The 20,902-nt window shown below is 36.7% G+C and overlaps 2 protein-coding genes across 2 annotated transcripts; one reads left to right on the forward strand and one right to left on the reverse strand.

Moving 5' to 3' along the window:
• Positions 1 to 2,077: 2,077 nt before the first annotated feature.
• LOC115629927 (1-acyl-sn-glycerol-3-phosphate acyltransferase alpha) lies at positions 2,078 to 12,851 on the reverse strand. Its single transcript, XM_030526532.1, has 4 exons — positions 12,741 to 12,851; positions 10,102 to 10,517; positions 3,746 to 3,879; positions 2,078 to 3,665 (listed from the first exon to the last, which is right to left on the reverse strand). The coding sequence occupies exons 2-4, from the start codon at positions 10,281 to 10,283 to the stop codon at positions 3,013 to 3,015; spliced, it is 969 nt and encodes a 322-aa protein (XP_030382392.1). The 5' UTR covers positions 10,284 to 10,517; positions 12,741 to 12,851; the 3' UTR covers positions 2,078 to 3,012.
• A 2,970-nt stretch (positions 12,852 to 15,821) lies between these two features.
• On the forward strand, positions 15,822 to 19,001 carry LOC115629924 (multifunctional protein ADE2). Its single transcript, XM_030526529.1, has 5 exons — positions 15,822 to 15,981; positions 16,071 to 16,274; positions 17,459 to 17,603; positions 17,870 to 17,982; positions 18,037 to 19,001. Exons 1-5 carry the CDS (start codon positions 15,969 to 15,971, stop codon positions 18,837 to 18,839), a joined length of 1,278 nt encoding a protein of 425 aa, XP_030382389.1. The 5' UTR covers positions 15,822 to 15,968; the 3' UTR covers positions 18,840 to 19,001.
• Positions 19,002 to 20,902: the final 1,901 nt, after the last annotated feature.

Below are 20,902 nucleotides of genomic sequence, written 5' to 3' on the forward strand. Positions count from 1 at the left end.
ACATAAAATTGCATAAATGTCAGACGACTGTCATGACAACCTCTTGTAAACGCCCCATAATTTTTTTTATTAATGGCATCAGCGCATTATTATTGAACAGTCAACCCATCAATACACATGCGAGTGAGTGAGTGAGTACTGTGTGTGTGTCTGTGTCTGTGTGTTTGTGTGTGTGGCTTAGGGCAAAAGAGTTGATCAGCCCAAAATCTCTTGTCTGTAACTGATTTCCAACACATGCTCCTAATGGACCCCACAGAATTAAACCTATAATATTCAAACACTTCGATTTAGCACAAGCGTGTATAATTTTATTTATTAAAACCGACCTACTTCTAAGATTTTATGTTAGCAATGACAATCACAAACACAGAGCTGTGGGAAAAGTCAGAAACCAAGATGTATGGTTATATGGTGAAGATAAATGGTTAAACGATAAAGACATAATGCAATTTATGAGCTCAAAAATATTCTCTTAGTATTATTTTATGCCCCTCAACAATAACCACAAAATGACCAAAGAAATATTCTCAATGAAGTGTTCAACAGGAAGATTGAAAGGATCTTTGATTGCAAATAAAAAATTTGTAAAAATGTATTTCTCTGTAGCAGAATAACATTTTATATTTTAAAAATAATGCTACCCAACTTTTTAGTTCCGCACTTACGAGCAACAATACGAGGCTATATCTTATATGATACATAAAATGTGATATGATATTGCCGTAGCTTAGTCCTCTACATACCACAAGAATTTCCAATAGTTAGCAACTATATCGTCAATTGGTCATCAATGATATTGAAGCTATGAATATTCAGACATAAATAATATTGCATTTAATTCATATTTAAATCCTACAATTAAATTATCGAATGGTGTTTTTTTTTATGAATAAATAAAAAATTAGGAAACAGCTGCAAATCCCCCATATTGTGATAAAGGTTAATGATTTAATTATATTAATTTTGTTTATAAGCTGCTCAGTATTATTTTATGGACCTCATTAAGAAATTTTGTGCGACTAATCAGAGCTTTATAAAATTTGTAATCGAATTCTGCCCCTGCTACAGTCCTGACCATTTCTTATTAAATTCTTAATGCTGGACTCAAATATCCATAGCAAACGAAAGTAAACCTGATATGAATATATTTCAACTTTGTCTTTGGAAAAACTACAAAAAAATCAACAACTAAGTTAAATATTTTATATGATGTACCGACAATTTTTCATGAAGATCTTATAGGAATGTATACAGAATCTTAGTTTGAATAATTTAAACTACATTATAGTTTTATATCTTTCCAAAACCTTTCAGAGTAGTAGTTTCGGTGGCAGTGCTTGTAGGAGCACTGGGGCCATAAGCAGTGGCAGAATTATCAAACATCAGAAGTGAGGATGGACTTCTTCATATTATTATACAAGTATATATCATGCTATTATCTGCATGCAAACGAATAAAATAAATAAAATAATTGAACTCCTGGTTGGGATAATACAAGAAATTTCTTTCTCATCAAATATTCTCTACTGGCGAAATAGCGTCTAAACAGTCCTTAATTTCCCATAAATTTTATGCTGCATACTTTTATGCGCTGCTATTGATGGTGAGCTCGCGCATCCCACAAATATTGTGGTGAGTTCGGCCTTGCCACAATACTGGTGGCTATTAATTTCACAACGCTTCTAAAACTGCTCTTGACGAGTTATAGAATGAAACTAAAGTCGCATACTGCGATCATTAAATAAACCGATTGATTTCTTAACCAACCAAGCATTAGCCAAAGCCATGTCAGAAAGGAAGCTAAGTTTTGTTGTTAAAATGGACTCGAAAGTAGTGAAAATGATCGGTAACGATTTTAAAATAAACCTCCACAGGCTTACTAGCTATGGACACAAATCCCAAATCAAACTCTATTTTTATATGCTTTACATGCCTATTATTATTTAGCTGCCATAAGCACAATCCTAAACATTCTCTTCTTCTCCATATGATACAAATTAAATGAAACCTCCGGAGCTGAGTTTGCCATCCCCCAAAAAATGTGTCAAAAATGTTAAATACACATACACAATTAATATCATATTAAGTTATTTATTTATTTTGATTTGTTATTTAACTAAGCCGCTGCTCTCTTCGTATTTACATTAAAGAGTTAACACATTAATATATAATACACAATAGAGAACACTCGAACAGAAAGATATATATAGTAGTATTGCCTATAGACGTACTTGTTGTTAGCCAATTGAACAAAAATTCAATGGAATTACAATGGGATCCAAAATAATGAATTTCGATGAACCAAAGTCTGTACAATATTTCCAAAATCGTCCATTTATAATGTGAGTTGCGATTACAAGTTTGAAAATGTCTATGAAAATACACATTTTGAATACAAAATGGCGTAATTAATTAACTTAATTGAAGAATATTAAGTTTGTAATACGTGGTTGGTTGTTGTGTCTAATTATTTAATACGATTATTTCTGAATTATTCTTGGATAAGTCTTAGTGTAGAAAAAAAGTATAATTAGTATAATAATAGTAATAGAGACGCTTTGCATTTGTGTGTTAAAAATTCGTTAAAAATGTTTCTCCCCAGCCCTCCCTATTTTCGTCAACATTTATTTGTATTTTGTATGATTTCAGATCAGATATGATCAGATTTAATTGCTATATTAGCCATATCTTTAGCCGCTGTCCATATAAATATACCTACATGCTCTATTTTTAGCGTTTTCACGTTTTTGGTATGTGTTGCTTAATTAAAAAAAAAAAAACAAAACAAATACAAAACAAAAAACAAAAAAATACAATTTTGACAGTCGCAATTTGTTTTGCCGCTTGGTGGCGCTGCTCGTAGTACATGCAGTCACCGCCAGGCGAGCCAATTGTTAGAATAGATTAAAATATTGTAAAGCTAGCGTCGTGCAATATATCATCCATCTGCTGCACACTTGCACTTCCACTTCCATGCTATAAAGCTGACCTGAGCACACACCTGAGCAACACCTACAGGGTCTTCAGCGATTGCATGGTCGCCTTTGTGGCCGTCGCCTTGTATGTCTCATAAGAGGCGCTCACATGCAGCGGCGCATAGCCGGATGCGGAAGCAGCGGCGACCATTGCCTCAGCACCATTAACTGTTGTTGGCGGCGTTGTCTTGTGCGGCTTATAGCGCTGCAAAGTCTCCGCCGATGATTGCTTGAATGTCTCCAGCATCTGGCCACGTACATGCTCCATTAGCGTGTCAATGTCGTCCTTGGTGAGTCCCTTCGTACTAACTGGAGGCAGCGTTGTGATCACAATGTGTCCAGCATTGAGTATCTTTTTCTTATCGTTCAGGAATGTGCAATAGGAGCTAAATACTACAGGCAATATGGGTATCTGCTCATCGATGGCCATGTGAAAGGCACCCTTCTTGAAGGGGTGCAGCTCTCCAGTATTGCGACGCGTCCCCTCTGGGAACACCCACAGCTTTATGCGCTTTTGCTTAATACGCCGATTCACCGCATTCAGGGTATCACGCGCTTTCTCACCGCGCACCCGATCTATGAAGATGAGGCCGGCCAGCCAAGCAGCCAAACCAAACGGCCACGCATAGAAGAGTTCACGCTTCGCCACCACCGTGCATTTATTCATCACGGGCCAAATATCGAACATGCCTGCATCACAAATGGAAGGGTTGTGGGTGAGTATGTCCAAGAATATACAAGTAGTATGTGTTAACCAACCACACACTTACCCAACACATCCAGCGAACTCTGGTGATTCGCCACTATAATGCAGGCCTGATCCTTTTCCAAATGCTCCTTGCCGCGCAACTCCCAGCGGAGGCCAATAAGCGTCGAAATGCGATGGCAGAAGCTGCTTGCCCAGCTGCAAATATAGAAAATGAATGGTTTAAATAATTCCATTATGATAATTTAGTTAGACTCTGGTAATAAAATAAAGCTTAAATTGGTTAACTGCTGAGCAAATTAATTGCCATCTTAGATCGCCGTGCACTGCTCACTATTTACGACAAATTGGTTAAATCGGAATGTCAAGCTGACAGGTGCATGTTTTGTCTGCTTCTTCCGATACATATACCTTGGAAAATTAATAATTTAATATTAATTAATAATTTAAAATTGACCCGATAAACTTGAAAGATCGTGAATAGGAAACTTTTACAATGTGTACACAGTTGTAACATAAACCCCTTTTAATAGAATAATCCGATGAACCATATAATAAGTCTTTATTGAGAAAAAAATTTAAAACAGAACGTTATATTTCGATCGTCATTTTTCTACCGATAGCACAAACATAGTGTTACTTTTGTGTGATAAGTCGGCTTCCATCAATCAGCAGGTTAAATCAGTAATGATCCATCACCTAATGGATATGGATATTTCCAGAAAGTCCAACTTACTTTGGAAACACATATTGAAGTTACTTCTCGATTTATAGTTGATAGCTTATTTCGCTATACAGTTGTCCATTCAGATCACTATATCGGACTTATGTAGCCTATTTCCGAACATTAGCAACATCGGGCCAAGCTCAATTAGGGCTTAAAGAGGGCTCCACAACTTTATTTGGCGCTGTGAACTGTGCTCCCTCCGAAAACATGTGGAGCAACAGTTTATATGAGTGGCAATGTAATTAAGCTTTAACTGTTATTACTGCCCTCAGTCACTGCTCTGGCCTCACCTGACCTAAGCTGCAGAGTTATGTACTCAATTGTCTAGTCCACTTTGTACTATGTGCCCATATTTTTCATGTAATTTATGAAAGTGCTATTTTTTTTACTTCGGCAAGTTTCCTAAGCACTGAAAATTGTTTTACAAACTATTATTTCCCATTTAATATAATCAAAATGAAAATCAATTAATTCACAACTAAAACTGTGGAAGTTACCTTCACTTCCTCGGAATATAAGAGGGGTCTTTGTACAGAAGGGCACCTTCGGTACATAGAATGTTCAAATATTGACGAAAATATATACAACTGATTCACTTTGATTTGCTTTTAATAGTGCCTTTTAACCTGTCTTTGTTTGATTATCATATCTTTCTGTTTGTTTGGATTTGTTTGTTTTTCTTTTTGTAATGACTCATATATAGGACTTTGGTTCACGTTCTAAGACGTCCGCAATCCCCTTTCCACTGCCTCACGATCACCAGCAGCTGACGAAGCTCGCATTTTAATATCAAGTCAATCATTCCGCCGTTCTCCAATAACTTAATCACAGTTTTAATCTCAAATAACAGAAGAAAATTTAATCACCGAAAACTGTCGAATATTGTACATAGAACTGATGAATCGAGTTACTTGTCGACTTGACCAATTGAGGGATGGACAGTTCTAAAGGAAGCATTATTGTTCATCATCCGCGACCCAAAAACTATTGTTGTTAGCAAAGGAGCAGCAAAATCTTTTGTCACCCTGAAAATTTTCAACAGCTTTCTTCTTCCATTGTTGTGTTCGGTTTTAAATAAGTATGATCGAGCGGGACTTGAAATAGCTGTTCTTTGGTTGCTGTAATTTCTACTTCACAACTAGATCTCTAAGTCTTTAACATTTTATGGCTTTCTTGTTAGAAAGATTGAGCTGTAGAGTAGTTTTCAGCACATCAGAGAACGTTCTAAGATCGAAGCTTCGGACCCTCAGATGGGAAGAACTCTCTCCTAAACACGTTAGGGATCAGAGTTCTTCTTAGTATTTGCTATGGCAGCTAAATGATGTATTAGTAGTATTATAAGAAACATTTATGAATACCTTCAAACATGTCTAGAATATCTCTATAAAGGAAAGATATCTTGAAAAACAGAAAAAGTTTCCACCGATCGTTCCTATTACAGCTAATATAAATAATGATTATACATACGACTATAAAGTTTGTAATAAGCTTGACACGTGTATGCATAAGACAAGTCTATATTACAAGTTTGGTGTTCTAGCAGTTATTACTCAAAAGTTTACTATGTTCATACAGACGGACATATAGTATAGCTTTCGCCCTTCGGTTACAAGGTATAAGACTAGTTCTTACGAGATTTGAATATGAGTTCAACAAGCAATAAGCTACTACTACAGTGGAGAAATGAAGAAGAATAAATATCTGCGTTCATAAGTACATAGTTGTAATCTGATCGCGTCTATACCGACATTTTCACACAAACTGTACTCTGTGGCAGTTTTCTGAACCGCAAAGCAACAAATAATTCTAAGATAAAAAGCGGATGGTTTAGCTGAACGGTCTGTCAATCAAATTCAATTTATTGCACTACTTTCCACTCTCTCTCTCTCTCTCTCTCTCTCCCTCTCAGACACACACGCGTAATAGAACCTTTGATCTGATCAGGAGGCAACGGAGCAGAGGAAGCTTATCAAGCGTATCAAGTAACTAGCATTGGCCGGCTAGTGGAGTGACAAGTCGTCTGTGGCATTTAATTGAAATGCACAAATGTGTGAATATGCATATTTAAGTGTGTGTGGGAACTACAACTATACCAACAACAACAACAGCACCAACTACTATCAACTTGCTCGTCAATGAGTCCCACGTCCCATAAGCGTAAATTGTTTAAGTAACAAGGCAAGCTGGGGAGCGACCTGCAGGTTGTTGACGTCTGCAGTAGTTGGAAAAAATGCAACAATCTACATGTTTTCATTCCTATCGAGCACTTAACAGATGTAATCGCTAAAAACATTTCTATTCTCATTTTAAAACAATGAAAACTTTTAAAACTACAGCTATAGGAACAGTGCGATATCTCCAGAAAAGTATTTATGGCAAGCTATATTCTCAGCAAAACATTTTTTAAGTTTAGTGTTAAGTCGTGACTGATTTGGGGAGAGAGATAAAAAGAGAGAGAATGGGGTGACGAGTAGTTTATTATACTTGCCTATTTATCAGTTTTAGCTTGATTAATAAATAAAGTCGCTCTAATATTATAGAATATTAATCTCTTGTCACTTGGCATATGGATCTTTAGAAACTTTACAATATAAGTTCAGGTTTACTTATTTAATTTTAACTTTTTCCATGAAATTTTAAATATGTAATTCCCCCCTCATCATAATGTATTTTTCAACACTATTCTGTGCTCCATTAATCCAGCAAGCTCTCATCAACACGTTTTCTGCCTGGCCCCATAGATTTTACTTAATATTTCTGAATTTAAAACAGCTGTGAACAGTCCATAGAATATTTGCTAGATCTTTAAGAATCAATCGTTAAATCTATGCTCCCATTTATTTACATCAACCAGTGGCAATATTTTAAACCATAATTTTTTTTATTTTCAAGCAACAATCCCGAAATCATAACTTTTGAATGCCTATATAATGTTCTCGATTAATAAGTTTCTGAATATCTAAGATCACCTTTTTGTCTGTTGGTTTGCAGTATCCACTGTTGCAGGCTGACTGCATCTGGCTCGATCTGGCTAAACAATTGAAAACACACATAACTGGGGCATGTACATATGTATGTATGTATGTACATATAGCATATATTTGTAAAGCGATTGAGTCATTTAATGGATACCCCAATAGAAAAATGCGCTGCTGATAAGAATTTCTATAGATATAATCGAGACTGCGTACAATTTATGGTTAAATGGTGCCGTAGGAAATCAATTTATAAATGGGAAACAGTGTCCCACTTATCGCAGAGTTTCATTTATAAGTAGTTATCGATTGTTACTTTTTACTGATACCTCCATTAACAAGAAACATGAATTGGCTAATTACTGGCAATTAGGCTAATTACAAGGATGTTGATGGAGATGGCGATGATGATGGTGATTGTGATTGTAATTGTAATTGTGAGGAACCACATGTCTATTAAGAGTTTAAAGCTCTCCACTGTGCGGCGAGCGCCGTTCAACCACTTTAAAAGTCGCATTGGGAATCGGAAACCCAATTACAAGTGCACACAAGCCGCAAACTAACTGAGAAATGGAAAGGAAAGGGAAGGAAACAAAAAGGGGGTGAGCCCCAGTCGGGTCTTTGGTGTTGTTATTAGCGTGCAAATCATTTTAATACACAAGCAAACAAACACACTCAGAGCGAGAAAGCAAGCTACACAGTGCAGCTGATTTTTATTTTCTGTTGTTCTTTTCGAGGAGCATTGAAAACACGACACGTGCCAGTTGGCCACCCCAGGGCCAGACCCCCAAGCATCCGCCCACCACACGCCCCACACGACACACTTTCCCTCCTTCCATCGCTGACTCAACCGAAACTGTCTGCAATTGATTGTTGTTGTTGTTTTTGTAGTTGTTGCTATTGCCGTCCTTCGATTGAGTCTCACACACACACCCACACACACACAATCAAGCATAGCTGACACCTGAGCCACCCGCCATATAATTAAAGCATATGGCCAGACAGTGTCATCGTCACCATTGGCGCCCACTGACCTTGACAGCCGGTGTTGCCGTCCCACAAAACAAAATCTGTCGCAGGCATTGGCAAAATATTGCTGCATTTTGTTTGGCATTAGCTTCCCCCTCTGCTGCTGCTGCTGCTGCTTCCTCTTCCTCTTCCTTAACCCTTCAATGACCCACTCTTGGATTCATTCGATGCGCAACACTGAAGATGTCCTTTTATCTTATACGTACATATGTACATATGTATGTACATTTGTAAGTCTGTGGGCAGATACTCTTCTAGTCTTTCAGTTGTAGGTTTAGTTTATTCATATGTTTAGGCATTCATAAATCTCCTGAATCGTAAGACTATATCTAGTAAGTCTGGAAGTCTAGAAGAATACCTTCAATTTATAGAAATAGTTACTGAAAAAACCAATGAATATATATATATATTTCAACAATGTAATAGAAGTAATTACTATTTGATTTCTTCAGATTTGCTTCAAAAACTGACAACTAAGCCATAAACCTGACACAGAAATAATTTATCCAAATACATATAGTTTATATAATAGAGGTATGTTTTCCAAATATCTCCATTAGACATAGTCTTAAGCTGATTAATACAGGCATCTTTACAAATTAGAAAATATCTAAAATACCTTATAAATTTTTTTGTTTATGCACTAAATAATATTTTTGCAAATGATTTGACTACATATTTATTTTATTTCTAAATCTTTAATCTATATTTAAGACCTGTCCCGGGTTGGACAATTATTAAATTTAATGATAACTTTCAATTATGCTTCAACCACGATGTGGCTGAACAAATGGAGCTTAAAAACCTCAACATGCACGTAAATGTCCAAGTGTAGATTAATTTTATATTTCTGTGTCGCAGGAAATCAAATCTTGCTAAAAGCAAATTCGTAAATGCTTCTTTGGGGACTATTGCAATGTAGATTTAATCTATAGTTGATGTTGAAAATGGGTTAAGCACCACTGCATTAATATCGATTCTGGCGCCACTTGCAGGTCGGCCAACAGCACCTGCAACTGTTTCCCCTTGGCTTGTAATGAGCGTATAAATATTGATAGGTGCCTGAGTAGTATATGGCAGGCAGGTGTTAAATATTCGCCGTAGCAATGAAGATGGGTAGATGGGTTCCCCAAAAAGACTATGACTATAGAAATGATATAATTGGTGCTTTAGCAGGATTTGGGCTGTATGGCATGGATATAGTAGTAGTAATAGTAATAGTAGTAGTAGTAGTAGTAGTAGTAGTAGTAGTAGTAGTAGTAGTAGTAGTAGTAGTAGTGGTAGTTGAGATACTGGTTTCAGCTGCCTGAACAATTCTTTGGGGGCACATTAAGGTTACCTCAATGGGGACTAACTAGGGCTACGGTGTAGTTTGTACAACTATAATTAATTCGCGCATTTAATTGTGGCATGACCGCAAATTATCGCATGTGGCAGCAACAACAAGTGCAGCCCCCAACGATTCTTATCGATTTCTCGAGCACTACGAAAAGAGAAAACAAAGCACAGACTGTAATCATTTAATGGTTATTGATTATGACTTAGATACGCCAAATTGGATAACTACCTCTATATGGCGGTCTATATATACTGATTGCTCAAGTGCGTCAATGCGATTTATAATCGAGATATTGTATTTTGTTTGAACAATAATCATTATTATTATTATAATGAGCTTTGAGTACTTACAGCAGATTGCGGACATCGCAGGGTCGTGTCAGAAAGGCCGGTATAAGGACGATCGAGTTGAAGGACACGACGCCATAGTAGATCAGAAATTTGAAATAGTATCTGAATATGTGATTTGTCTCGTACAGGAACGGCAACATAAGCAGCACAAACAATCCCAGCAGTTCGATGTACGAAGTCATTATGAGAATAATATGCAAATATTATTATGCGGCCTTCCGGGCCTCTGTTGTTTTGAGGCTTCCTCCCTTCTGCTACAGCGGCGACGATTAACGACAGCGTCGTCAAAGAAGGCAGCGACGTCGACGTCAATGTCAGCGACTGCAGCAGATGCAGCTTGAAAGCGACTATAGTCGGAAATCTCTTCTCTGAGTATCTGCTATAACTGCTGCTTCTGAATGTTAGTTCAAACACAGCTATAAAGAGAAAATAAGCGACAGTTGAAGGTCGTTAGACTTTTGTTTATTATTTCGAGACCTCATACGACATATTTTTAATTTAAATACAAGTACACTGGCTATATACCCTTTCAAATGTAATTAATCGCCTTTTAATAATATTTTAACATTCCGATTGAAACTTTGTAAGCATTGGTTTTATCAACGAGTTGCCTTTTATCCAAAAAAGCCTGATCGTTTCTATAACAGCAATTTCTACTATCGCAATAATTATACATTGGAAGAGTAAAAGAAATTAGATCGAAATGGGTATATAGGTATATCACATCGGCTTACAAATTCAAGGCGATCTAATCAACCATGGCATTGTGATTATTATTCTGTACATCGTACATCTATGATGCTTTTTTAAAATTGCAACGAAAGATACCACCTTGAGGCCCACACGAAGAGACTAGAACGGCAGCCTCAGGAATGTGCTTGTGTGTATGTTATGGCCATAAGTTTAAAAGCCCTCCAGAATTACTTTCTTACAACAACCTAGTTTCTGTGCTGGAATGTTAGTTTCCTTTAGTTGCTGATATAGTTATGTTCAATGCTGAAGAGTTAGCAACACTATTGAATATTCCTATACCTCAGTCGATTTCTATATGCCCAACTATTTGTCTATATGAACGTCTTCATCTTTACGAATATAAGAGTTAGAGACATTCATCTTTGACTGGAAGAGTTTGTGTTAGATCTTGGGTATATCCAGCATACACTTAATATGTTTTTCAATATTTGTTTTCCCTATATTTATCACCCAAGCTTAAGCTTCATGTTCTCGCCAACTTTAAGCATTTGCTGTTCCTAATATACTATCCAGGCGTATTATTTGTAGATATAGAATCGTCATTGAACCTAACATATAATTTCTATATCGATGACAATTATTTATCTATGTGTTGTTCAAAAAGTTTTATCTACTACCACAACAAAGTTCATATTTCTGTATTAAACGGAAGTGGCTCGACCTTCTCATATTTCATTTATAATACAAGTCTGTTGTTAAAGCAGTGTGCATGAATAAATTAAGCAATTATAATCACAATTTAATCATTTAATCAATTAAGAAGGTTAAGTCTTAAAGTGTACTTATTAATAATATTATTAATTATAATATATTATATTATTAATTAATACTTTTGGCATTATATCAAAACAATGCCGTTTTTATTAGCATTTCCGTTTAAAAAGCTGGCAGTCTAGTTAAATTATTCATTCTTAACTTTCGATTAATAATGTTGAAGGCTTTGGCACGCAAAGTCGTTGCACATTAAAATGCAATAAGGGTTTTGAGCTGCGGTACATAGTATATTATTAATGAATTTTGCATATCTACAGTTTAAGGCGCTTTCGATGGCCAGTAGCTTACATACATACATACATATACAGTTGCATGTCCATATCTGTGTATGGGTGTATGTGTGTATGTATGTATGTATGTATATGTATGTCATGCACTAAAATGACATTTGGCAGACAGCAGAAGCAGCAGCATAAACAGCAACAACAACAAAACAGAAGAACAGTGCGGCTGATGTGAAGAACAGCCGACAGGGTAGGTCGAAAATTTCAGCTGAGCGCGCGAGACACGTACGAGGGTGGGTGGCAAACAAGAAGAGGGTAGCAAAGCGCAAAAATGCACAAAACGTATGGCGGCAGCAAGAACAAAAATATGTGACAGAGATAAAACGAGACAATATACAGCAGCAGCAGAGAAATGTGAATGCATAAATTGGCAATTTTCTTTCTTTCCTTCTTTTTTGTTTTCAGTGCAACTTTAGCGGCTGCTCTTGCTTTAAAGTTCTTGTCGTTGTTGTGGTTGTTGTTGTGCTTCGCTATGCCCGTCCCAAGCTGTTTGCGTTTCTGTAGGCTTTAGTTTTTGTATTGCCTTCGCCTGCTGTTTGTTCTTAATTGCGTGTGTTTGTTGTCATGCTATAGCCTTTTTCTCCTTGCGTTTTTTTTCTGCCGACATCGTTGCAACGTTAACATCGCGTCACCGCTCACACAATTAAATAAACTATTTTTAATATAATACAATTGGTGGCGTCGCCGACACACAAACACAGACAACCCACATACACGCGCAGCCACACAAATAATAACAACAAGCCTGCCGAAAATTTTTTTCCACAAAAAAGTGCAATAACTTAAACAGCTTAGCTTTATATTCGCTATTGCAATAAAAGGGATTACCTTTACTATTGCTTTGTTCTGATGCAGTGGCGTGCGACGGACGCCGTTTAAACACGTACAGCGCGAAAAAAAAATTATTCGTGAATTTCCGTTACCGGCGCCCAGCAGCGACCGCGACACAATCAGCTACAGTTGCAGTGTGACCACATGCTTTAACTAAAATCGGTGTATACATTTGCAATACCATCCGTTTATCTATCAAGCTAACGATAACAATGGGCAAGTGTTGCACTTTTGCCGAATTGGTTGTTGTCTGAGCTAAATATGAAGGCGCACAATTCGAAAACGATTGGAGTGTGAGATTAAAACAAAACTTTACTTTTTAATATACTCGCCGCATCATGGCACACCACAATGTTAAAATGTAAGCGAAAAGATGCTTTCGTTTAAAAATATTTTAAAATTACTAGTAAATGTCTAAACTTACCTTTAAGTTTATCAAAATTTAATGAATTGTACAAATTACGGAAAAATAAAAATGCCTATAAATGGATTTGCTAGAATAGACAACTTAATAAAAAGCGCCAGCAGGAAAGCTAATGGAAATTTAAATGGAAATCAACGCTACTTACAATGTGTACCCATCGAATAATTTCGATGTTTAGTGGCTAAATATCGATACAGTGATACCACACCAAATATATGCAAACAGCTGTTACCGGCTTTCTAGCTTGTTTTGTTTGTTGTTGAACTTAAATCGTAATAATGATAGATTTTGATAAACAATTTAAATTCAGCTGGATAGATGAACATACTTACTCTATTTCAGTATGCATGTCAATATTCTTGTATTTTGTGCCAGTGAAATAACATTTAATGTTAAAAACGGTTACACGCAGTGGAATGGAATAGCAAGCAGTATTTTAGGGACTAGGAACAGCGTCTGATTAATGAGTGCTCCATCATGAAATAATTTAATAGGCACAAGTGACTGAGTGGTTGATCTTAAATAAATCAGCCAGGTAATGAACCTCGCCCTCACCCTTTTCCTTATGCAATAATATTCTCTTTTCTTCAGATTATACACTGCAGTAGTTGTGGGGACTAAGAAAACAGACTTCATTATCTTTGCCTGCCCTTTGTATAACTCTTTGAATATTCAAAAGAGAAAGCACAACCAGCCTCTTACCCATTCTTAAATGCAGTCATAATTCTGTCAGTAATTGTAAAAGCATTGAAGAACATTCTTCCAGTTTATTATGCACCTTAAACTTGAAATTGAATCCTCACGCAACGATCAAAGACCAATCGAAATAATGTGAAATATTTTGTATTAAAACTAGAATGCATAGAAGACCCCATAGCTTCGGGGATCAATCGCACTTTTTGTACAAATTAATTGAAATATGGAAAAATGGTAATCGTACTTTTTAACAATTCTAAGAGCAATAGGTTGGCAGTAGAGTGTTTGAACAATATGGCTACTGGAGTTGGTTTTTTAAAGTACTTTTTATTGTTTGAAATTATTGCATTTACAAATATACTTATTAACATATTAGCTGGAACCGAAATCTTTAATTTTTAATTCTTGCTTTTCATATTTCAACCGAATTCCAGTCGTATAGAATAGATTTCGTGATGTCAAACAATTTGGAATAGAAAACCAGTTGGACATCTTTAAACATTTATTTTACAATTGGCTTCTCTATTTTGCAATAAAAACACATCCTTTGTCTCTGTTCCCCTCCAAATGCAGCGTTCCAATTGCGGATATTGTACATGCTAACAAAAAAATGTAATAACAAAAATATTTTTGTTTACATGAAATTGGTGACGCGCTTTCCTGCTGCCCAGTCGCTGGTTCGTTTGCTCCCAACTCGTTGCTATGCTTTCACACACACATATGGTACAAATATAGTTTAGTTATCGCCAATCAGAGAGCACTCTTTGCTCGCCCTCGTTGCACAGCTACGTCACGAATTGTAGAACAGAAATGCTTCGCTTTACAACTCTCAGTAATTGTGTACTGTTTCTTATTTAAAGTGTTTGCTTTTAATAAATACAGATGTATATGGGTTTTAGAGAGTTTTATTTTTTTATATTGTTTACTATTTAAATATTCTTTGTTTTATTTGTTCTCAAATGTTTTTTACAAAATAACCCTCTTCACATTTCTCTTCATAAATAACTTAGAAAACACTGTTCTATTCTCTTTAATTTGCTTAAAATATGTCTACGATTAAAAAATTAATATATTTTAAGCACATTTTATGTGTTGTTTTTTATGTACCTATATGAATTTTGAAATTTATTTATAAGGTCAACAATGTGAAAAAGCGGGTTTTAATAATCCAATCTAAAGCAATTCGAACTCAAAAACTTCAAATTAAAAACAAACTTAAAAAATAGTTTTCAAATACATTAAATATTAAAGAAATAATGCGTTAAAAAATCAAATCATTCAATACGTTAGGACAGCTTAATAAAATTAATTCAAAATAATTTTAAAAAATTTGCAAACAAAAATATTGAATAGTTTTATTATTTGTTAAAAAAATGTTTATTTTTAGATAAATAATGATTTCGCTACCTCATTAGTTTAATTTATTTTACAACCCAAAGTAACAAATTTATGCGGCTTTGTTGATCAACTGTTAAATGTGTATTGTTAATGTTTTCATCAAAATCAGTTACGGGAACGCCACTAGAATATGTTACGCAATAGGGCGGGCCATTCTAGTTCTGGTTTGCGGAATTAGTTCAGTGGCTCACGTTTGAATTGTCTGTCGTTAGATCTACTCGCTTATATTGATCACTCGTTCATTTCGTTTGGGAACAATTAAATCAATTTGTTTTTTACTGCAATTAAATTAGTCAATGAATTGTTTCTTTGAGCTTACAAACGAACAAATCACAACGAAAGTAGATCTATAATTGATGAGCCAACAAATTCTGCTCAAATACTTTGTTCGTTTGAATTCAACATTCAATGGTTTGGGTTTGGGGAGCAATAACGGCGATACCTAGAAATCTGTATACCATCGCCAACACGAGTGCTGTGTGTGTGTGTGTGTGAATATTTGTGTTGAGCGATAAGAAACCAGTTCTGAGCAACCGAGCACAACCGAAAGAAACATAAAGAGTCGCGAACTCCGCTCGACGTTCGCAGACGGCTTCGAACGAGACTTTGGCGCAGACACGCGAATTGTGAGCACAAAGCCGAACACGTGTTTGATTTTAAGCACAAATCCATAAAAGTTAACGAAAAAGCAAATTAAAACAAACACAATGGCTACATCGAGTAAGTGCAACAATAATAAAAACAACAGAATATTGGAAAATGTACCATCTTCCCACCCCATTCTCCCATTTCATGCTATCCCCGCACAGTTGAGGGCTACAAATTGGGCGAAGTTACGATCGAAGGTAAAACCAAGCAGGTTTACGACCTGCCCGAACACCCCGGCCTCTGTTTGCTGCTCAGCAAGGATCGCATTACCGCCGGCGATGGTGTTAAGGCGCACGATTTGGAGGGCAAGGCAAAAATTTCCAATACCACCAATGGCCTCGTCTTTCGTCTCTTGAACGAAGCGGGTGAGTACCAAAAAGGGGGCGGGACAGATTCAATAGAGGAATGCAGCGGCAACAGCATCGGCCTCAGACTAAGTGTAATGCTGTTTAAGACATTGTAGGAATTTTGGGCCTACCAGACCCATTCAGCTGTCAAACTATCTGAAAAGCTTTTCTAGAAAGTAAACAATGATTACCACTTGGTTGCACTTCTAAAATTGTGCTTCAATTAGTTCGAATCTTGAAAATAAGTGGAGAGAGTTTAAGAATCGTGCTTTTTTCCGATAAGGCATTGGTATGCGATTTAAAAAAGGTGGATTATCATAAAAGGAAACTTCTGTAATTAATGAAATAAAGTATAGTCTTGGAATGGAATTCAATTAATCGAGTATTAATTTCAGCTATGATGGGTCTTTTATCTTGAAAAAGTGTTTGTTGAACAGTTTCAAGAGTATGCAAGATAACTGCATCTCAGCTGAGTTAAATAAATAGAATATGCCATGAATATAAATATACTATATTACAAGGTCATGCTCAATACTTCAGTAAGTTAGCAATTGAATCCAAGTTTAGTCCATCCCTATAACCAGCATTACAATGTAGTCTCAGGAACATGTAGATATAGAATGATAAAATGAAATGTTTATTAAATCGGAATATATTTGTTATTGGAACTCCCACAAAACCTTATATAAGAAATACATACTATATTTATTTCTGAACCAACCAACGTTATACTAAGTAATATGTAAGAGTTAAAAAAAAAAGTCTAGTCTACAATTTGTTATCTCAAATATATTTATAAACATATGACATTGTTAGGCGTTAATTGTAAGTTTCGGGGTATGCTATAAAAAAAAGGGAGACTATTTCTGAATATAAGCTTATACAAGCACAGCCTTATTTGAATGTTATAAAGAAGAGTTAGGCGAAAGGTAGGCAACTAAAGCTTAGATCTTCATTCAAAATCTCTAATCTTTAGATCTAAGATAAGAAAAGGCTATATTTTTGTAGACGTTATAAAGAAGGGGCTGGACCCAAAGATGTGCTACAAAAGTCTAGTTCCGATTTGAAGAAATATCAGCTGCATTCGCATCCCTTCAATTGATATTCTTAGGTAGATGGGCTAGGGTATGTGAACTTCGTGAAACTTCGTTTAGACGAAACCAACAACTGAATGATCTCTGTTTTGTGTATCTTCTATGTAGGTGTGCGTACCGCCTATGTGAAGCAGTGTGGTGCCAAGGCGTTCATAGCTCGCAAATGTGAAATGATACCCATTGAGTGGGTAACCAGACGGCTGGCGACCGGTTCGTTCTTGAAACGCAACGCCGGCGTACCCGAGGGCTACAGGTTAGTAAGTAACACGCGCAGCAGGTGCCGCGGGGGTTATCTGACGTTATTTGTTGTTTGTTGGTATTATCAATAACACATGGAACTGAACTGTCAGTGGCCGAAGCGCCGATTATTATTTTACACGATCCCCGACTGCAGTTGCTGTGGTAAACAACAAATTAAGATGCATTTGATGCGCTCTGGCAAGGTCAGCAACTGATAAAGTTGCTGACTTCCATTGACTTGTATTCTCAATGCTCTCCCTCTCTCTCTGCCTCCGAAAGATTCTCACCGCCCAAGCAGGAGACATTCTATAAAGACGATGCCAATCACGATCCACAATGGAGCGATGAGCAAATACTTGCAGCTAAATTTCAACTCAATGGCCTCCTAATAGGTAAGCCGTTATCGTAACGATTCCCAACCAGCTCTGACTTGCCATCGCTTTCAGGCCAGGACGAACTGGACATTATGCGTCGCACCACACTGCTCGTCTTCGAGATCCTTGAACGGGCCTGGCAGACCAAAAACTGTGCCCTTATCGACATGAAGGTGGAATTCGGGGTCGATGCCGATGGCAATATATTGCTAGCAGACATCATAGATTCGGACTCGTGGCGTCTTTGGCCGGCTGGTGATAAGCGTCTGATGGTGGACAAGCAGGTCTATCGTAATCTGACCGCCGTCAGCGCCTCCGATTTGGACACAGTGAAGCGTAATTTTATTTGGGTCGCCGATCAATTTGCCGACATTTTGCCACGCAAGGATCATCTGGTCGTTGTGCTTATGGGCAGTGCCTCCGATGTGTCGCACAGCGAGAAAATTGCCACCAGTTGCCGTTCACTGGGACTGAATGTCGAGCTTCGTGTGTCATCCGCCCACAAGGGACCAGAAGAGACGCTGCGCATTGTCCGCGAATACGAGTCTGTGCTCAACAATCTCATATTTGTGGCTGTTGCTGGTCGCTCCAATGGCCTGGGTCTGGTATTATCGGGCAGCACTACATATCCGGTTATCAACTGTCCGCCCGTCAAATCGGACAACATGCAGGTCGATGTCTGGTCCAGTTTGAATGTCCCCTCCGGCCTCGGCTGTGCCACAGTCCTATATCCTGAGTCGGCAGCTCTGCATGCGGCACAGATTCTGGGACTCAACAACTTTATGATTTGGTCTAAATTGCGTGTCAAGCAGCTCAACAATTTCGTGACCCTCAAGAAGGCCGACAAGGAGCTGCGTGGTGTGCGTAATGCGTAAAAGGATCGCCTTCTGTGGACAATAATACATCGAATACGATTTTTTGTTTCTGTTTTTTTTTTTTTTGTATTTTTTTAATACAGATATACGTACTTTTTAGATCATAGAGAGAGGAACTAAGACATTAAAACATTATTTGAACCGAAAATATGATCAACTGAATCGGTATCAGTATTTATACATTCTAGAATCAGATATATTGGCTATTGAAGGTTCCACAGTTAGTTTAAGGAGTTCGTAACTTTCTGTTGCTTCGTTGTTATAATTGTTTTTTTTTTTTTTTGTAATGTTGGACCGAATTTTCAAACTTCATATGGCTTAGAAACTATGGCTTCTTTCCACATGTTTTGTGATTCTTTTTTTTGAAAATTTTGACCCTTCCGTGTGGAATTCACTGTTGTAAATAACTTGTTTTATAGATAAGTGATAGGAATTATGTGGCAGCTTCAAGCATCGTTTAAAGATATGGTTTGTTCATTTTCGTATTCTGTGAGTTAATGCGACAATTCTTTATTCAAATCAAAATCATAACAGTGCGACTTAACGCTTTCTGCCCTCTCTTCTGTTTGTATAAAACTTAACATTTTCTCGTTGAAAGACGCTGTTATTTAGCTGTAAACTTTGTGGCTTTAACGAAATTCCATAACAGTATAAAACTTAACATTATGTCGTCGAAAGACGCTGTTAGTTGACTGTGCTGCATACTTTGTGGCTGCAGAAAAATTCCTAACAAGTTCAAACTTAACATTTTCTCGTTGAAAGTGCTGCATACTTTGTAGCTGCAGCAAATATGCATGGTTTGTGTCTCGACTATGTCATTTGAGGCGCGTTTCAAATTCTGGAAAAGCTATCGTTGTTGATGCCTTTTTTTTTAATTTGATTTCAAATATATATAAACAAAATTAAAAAAAGTTAAACGTGATGTTTTGTTAGCTAATTTATTACTTAATTTCTACAATTTATTACTTAATTACTATTACTTTATGTTTAGTGGGCACTGAGTTTTCCATGGACCAATAGACGTTGCTATAATATTAATAGTTTACCTACAAATTTTAAAACTACATATATAATATTACTAATATAAGAATCAATAACAGTGTCGACAAGCATGTATGAACAGTTTTTCTTACAAATTTAAAACTATCGATGGCTCTACATATATTTCAACAATTTTATGGCCGATCATTCACAAAGAAAACCCTAAGCGAAACTGATGAATGGGCCTTCGGTTTCGAACCCTTCTACAATCCCCCCAATTAACTTCATTCTTTATTTTTCTTTAATTCTAAATAGAGTGCTATCTCGGCAGTAACACTCGGATATCCATTTCCCTTTTTGTCACCTCAGTTTCGTCTTCTATTTCAGAACGTGAGAAACTGAACTGAAATTTAACCTTTTGTTTAGAAAAAATCCGAATATTTATATTTTCAGTATTTCGGACACTAATTGTCCGTATTATCGAAACTATGCTGCTTAAATAAATAAAATAAATGTAAATTGAAATAATTTTGTGCTTAGAAATAAATTTTTGATGATTATAGCTCCAGAAAGATTGCGTCCAACTAAGCTCGTTCATCCTTTTGATGCAGAGTATTTGGTCGGTCCTATGACTGCTCTGAAGCTTGATCAGAACTACCATGGCAACTAACTACTTATGTATGTATGTATATATAGTATAGGAGATTAACTCTGCTTAACCGCTGCTCTGAGTGGAGACGACGCGGTCCATTATATTTTATCCGAACTGTCAAAGTCAAGTCGGACGAAATGCGATATCCCCCGACTGGGCTGAACAGAAAAGCAAAACAAACCGATTGCGCGTGGGTTGGAGCATTTTGTAAATAGAGCCTTTCTCACGACAGCACTACGATTACCAATACTGTGTCGCTCAGACTGGGCACTAATGATAAGACTGAGGCAAGTGGCATGCAAATTTCTGTTTTCTGTTCTCAGTTTCCAATTTCTAGTTTCCAGTTGCCTTCGCTCCAGTTTCAGAGCCATATAAATATAAATTTCCCGCACAGCCTGCTGGTCAATTAATCATGCTTCACACACACACA

Source organism: Scaptodrosophila lebanonensis, unplaced genomic scaffold (assembly GCF_003285725.1).
Source record: "Scaptodrosophila lebanonensis strain 11010-0011.00,11010-0021.00 unplaced genomic scaffold, SlebRS2 tig00000171-arrow-arrow-pilon, whole genome shotgun sequence".
Taxonomy (NCBI): Eukaryota; Metazoa; Arthropoda; class Insecta; order Diptera; family Drosophilidae; genus Scaptodrosophila; species Scaptodrosophila lebanonensis.

Bases quoted from the DNA above. Each gene is read 5' to 3' on its own strand.
- LOC115629927 (XM_030526532.1), bottom strand. From the start codon at position 10,283: ATGACTTCGTACATCGAACTGCTGGGATTGTTTGTGCTGCTTATGTTG. The intron at 3,880-10,101 runs GTAAGTACTCAA...CTATATTTGCAG, and splicing joins TGCGATGTCCGCAATCTGCT to CTGGGCAAGCAGCTTCTGCC. The intron at 3,666-3,745 runs GTAAGTGTGTGG...TTTGTGATGCAG, and splicing joins GAGTTCGCTGGATGTGTTGG to GCATGTTCGATATTTGGCCC.
- LOC115629924 (XM_030526529.1), top strand. The intron at 16,275-17,458 runs GTGAGTACCAAA...TCTTCTATGTAG, and splicing joins TCGTCTCTTGAACGAAGCGG to GTGTGCGTACCGCCTATGTG. The intron at 17,983-18,036 runs GTAAGCCGTTAT...CATCGCTTTCAG, and splicing joins ACTCAATGGCCTCCTAATAG to GCCAGGACGAACTGGACATT.